General features: G+C 35.6%; 1 protein-coding gene across 1 annotated transcript; it reads left to right on the forward strand.

The window, feature by feature from the left end:
* The first annotated feature begins 876 nt into the window (after window positions 1-876).
* Window positions 877-1,710, forward strand: LOC125227995. Its single transcript, XM_048132432.1, has one exon. The coding sequence runs from the start codon at window positions 877-879 to the stop codon at window positions 1,708-1,710; it is 834 nt and encodes a 277-aa protein (XP_047988389.1).
* Window positions 1,711-3,868: the final 2,158 nt, after the last annotated feature.

Consider the following 3,868-nt stretch of genomic DNA (forward strand, 5'->3'; position numbering starts at 1 on the left):
TATATTGTTGGATAGGTATTTAAAAATGAATAAGGGTTTACTAAGATCGTTTTTTGATAATATTAATATTTTCGGAAATAATCGCTCCTAAAGGAAAAAAAAATGCTTCCCCCCCCTCTAACTTTTGAACCATATGTTTAAAAAATATGAAAAAAATCACAAAAGTAGAAGTTTATAAAGACTTTCTAGGAAAATTATTTTGAACTTAATAGGTTTAGTAGTTTTTGAGAAAAAAACGGAAAACTACGGAACCCTACACTGAGCGTGGCCCGACACGCTCTTGGCCGGTTTTTTATCGGAAATCTTAAAGGTATGTAGTGATTTTAATACGCTCATTGATTCCGATAATGTATGGACTATCTTTCAGGAACTCTTATCTTGGTTCATTTTGTAAAGCAAACAAATACCTTGAGGATAAGAATATAGAGTTCATATTTTGATGTATAATGGGTAGACAGAATCACGGATTGGAAAAAATAGGTACTTTATTAGGTTAATCTTTAAAGAATGTGTTTTTAGCGCCAATGTTATTACATAAGATTTGTGATAAGCATTTTCTTGTATACTGAGCCAAAATCACAAATATTCACTGCAATATTTTATTTGAAACCACACAAACCGATTTATTTTTATTAATACCAGTCTAAATATTAAAGGCTCAATGATTGAAACTGCCGAACCTTATCTAGCTAATCTAGATCAATATATCTATATAATTTAGTATCAATATTTTACTCGTAGATTTTTCCCAGCATCACTTTCATGTTATCTCTTATCAGCAACTAAAAAGTGTTATCTTGTTCGCACAATACGGGCATGTCAGTCGAGATAACGAATCAGTGGCGATAACTCGATAACAGTCAGTTTTCCACCGCTATGACCACCGTAGCTGTCGTGGTCGCCGCCGATAGCAACCTCGGCTACCAAGTCCTCAAAAAACTCACAAAAACTTACAAAGGAAAAATATACTTCACCACGGAAGACGAATCTATCGGATACAATATACTTCGCACCTTAGAGAAGAATGCCACGAATCTACACTACTATCGCGTGGACATCACTTACACGAAAAGCATCATCAACTTCAGACACTACATACAAGATCAAAATGAAAGGATAGACCTGATAATCAACAATACGGACTACGTACAAACTGAGAAGAAGTTGTCTCATGCTGAAAAAGTTAAAAGAACATTAAGTGTGAATTTTTACGGGTACATCAACTTTGGGAAGCTGGTGTATCCATTGCTAGTTGAAAATGCTAAAGTAGTGAACGTGTCGGGACCCGCCGGTCTGTTAGCAACGATCGAAAATGAAGCGATTAGAAAAAGGATTAGTGACCCAAACCTGACGGAAGACGAGCTAGTAGCTGTTATTCAAGACTACGAAGAGGCATGTAGAAGAGGTATAGAGAAAACTGAAGGCTGGGGTTTAAGTGTGCAAGCTGTGAGCAAAGTGGCTCTAAACGCTGTCACCTTTTTACAACATAGAGAATGGAGTAGCAAAGGAATTGTAATTAACTGTGTCAACCCTGGCAGCCTCAATACTAAAGACGAACGAAAATCAACCAAAGTATTCCAAGACGGCGCCAAGGCAATTTTATATCTAGCACTTGAAGCACCTCTATCAATAAAAGGCAATTTTGTGTGGAGCAATTACTCAGTTATAGAATGGAACTGCGACCCTTACGTTGAAGTGACAACAGTGTGAACAGGGGACGATTAAACCAGTGTTATAACAATATTCCCAGTTATCGGATTTGGCCGCAGAAATTTTGCAGTTTGCAGCGAAATAGCTCCGCGCGTGATATTCCGAGATGATCCCAATTTATACATTTAAGTGTTGCGATGGCACTGGAGTATGTGAGCTACGTCGTCTTACATAGGGGAATTTCACTAAAAAAGCTGGCCAAAATTATTTATATACATTTCTGTAAGTGGTTCTATTGTGTGAATCCAAATATTCTACTTTAATTTATTTATATTTTTACTTATATCGAATAATATCGAGCTTGTTTAATGAAATACCCCTATGTGCGTCTATGACAAGATGTTAATAAACCTGAAACAATAAACCGAAGCTGGTGCCTCAATTTACCTCCATTAAAAGTTAGAATACTTAGACATTGGGTGTACTCAATTGTGTTTTATCGCTGACCTTTCTATAGTAAATATTAGTGGACTCGCAGAATTTGCATTTATTCGCGCTTTTAGTAGGTCATTATTTACGTTTGCCGTGGAAAGTGTACCGTTATGAATAATAACAAATATTACCGTTACCTGGCGCGGGCACGTTCGCAGTTCGAACGTGCTTTAGTTTGGAACTATCACTATTATAAATGCTCAAGACTGTTTCGTTTCGGTCGAGGCAAAACAAGATGATGTTCGTTAATAGTATTTGTAAATTATTTATGCTTGGATTATTATTAAATTATCGCTGTGTCGATAAATATTTTAAGAGAAAATCTAGCTTGTAGTAATAATAGTACATTGCTCCTGGAAAGTTATGTATGAAAATCTTGGCATAATTAATGGAAGATTTTTTTTGATTAGGATATGTATATTATAGGCCGAAGTTATTTTTCATCAACCCAAACCATCCCTCCCCCACTGCGTCACCCCTATTTCCCCCCATTAAATAGCCGAAAATGCGGGTTTTCTCGATTTCTGACAAAACCGTCGAAGATACAGAAAAAGCGTGCAGGAACAAAGTAATCCTTAATAAATTTACTACAAATCTGTCTTTGACACTTTAGTGCTAGCACTTATAGTTTTCGCGCGATCTGTCACGGAAGTTGCCCCTTTCTTCAATTTTCTATAGTGAATGTTAAGTTTTCTCCCAAAATGCTTACGAAATCGAGAAAAACCGCATTTTCGCCACTTTAAGGGAGGGTAAAGGGGTGACACAGAGGGGGGAGGAGTAGGGAGGGTTGATGAAAAATAACTTTGGTCTATAACGTACATATTCCAATTAAAAAAAATCTTCCATTAATTATGCCGTAATTTTAGCTAATTTCCCCGTACTAATAAGGGTTAGTAGAAATAACGGAATGCGTTAAGATGTTTAGGTTTCAGATAATTAGTACCTACCTACTAGTCACTTGCCCTAATTCTAGATAGACGTATAGATAACATGTGATATCGTCTTTCATTTTATCGTTGTACATTTCTTCTTAAAGGTATTACAGTAACCGACACGTTGTTTAATTTATTTTGGAAGTATGACGTCATATTGCAGACCGTCTCAGTTACTGATAAACACAATCGAGACGTTGAATCATACCAGAGTTATTCGCTCACAATGGTCCTAGTAAATTTATATATTTTGTGGAGTATGTAGAATTATTGTGTTTCTGTAGTATTGTTTGAATAATGTTATGTATTAAACTAGTATTAAATCTCAAACAGTTGCTGTACCTATCATTATCACAGATAATACTCGACATCATTTAAAATTACTTAACAATATCAAGCCGTGAAGAAAAACAAGTCGACAAGTAAATAATAGTACATTGTGCAACAAGGGAGGTAAGGGGGATTTTGACAACGGGTGTACGAGTTTTCAAAATCCTTACCTCCTGAGTTACACACAATGTTTTTCATCACATTATGAGAGGAAACACAGAGGAAAAAATCATAAGGCAAAACCTTCAACGGCGACCAGTAGTTTATCTTCACCTATATCGGATTCTTCATATAAGTCCATTGTTTTTTTTATTACAAACGCTTTTTGAGCACAAACAAGCACTAAAATACTGCATATAAATTGAATGCAATGTTCAAAGAAGCACAAAATCTGAACTTAATTTACGTGTCCGTCAAAAAATGTTGTCAACATTTTTTTCATTTTCTTATTGAAGTTTTTGTTG

Source organism: Leguminivora glycinivorella, chromosome 7 (genome assembly GCF_023078275.1).
Source record: "Leguminivora glycinivorella isolate SPB_JAAS2020 chromosome 7, LegGlyc_1.1, whole genome shotgun sequence".
Taxonomy (NCBI): Eukaryota; Metazoa; Arthropoda; class Insecta; order Lepidoptera; family Tortricidae; genus Leguminivora; species Leguminivora glycinivorella.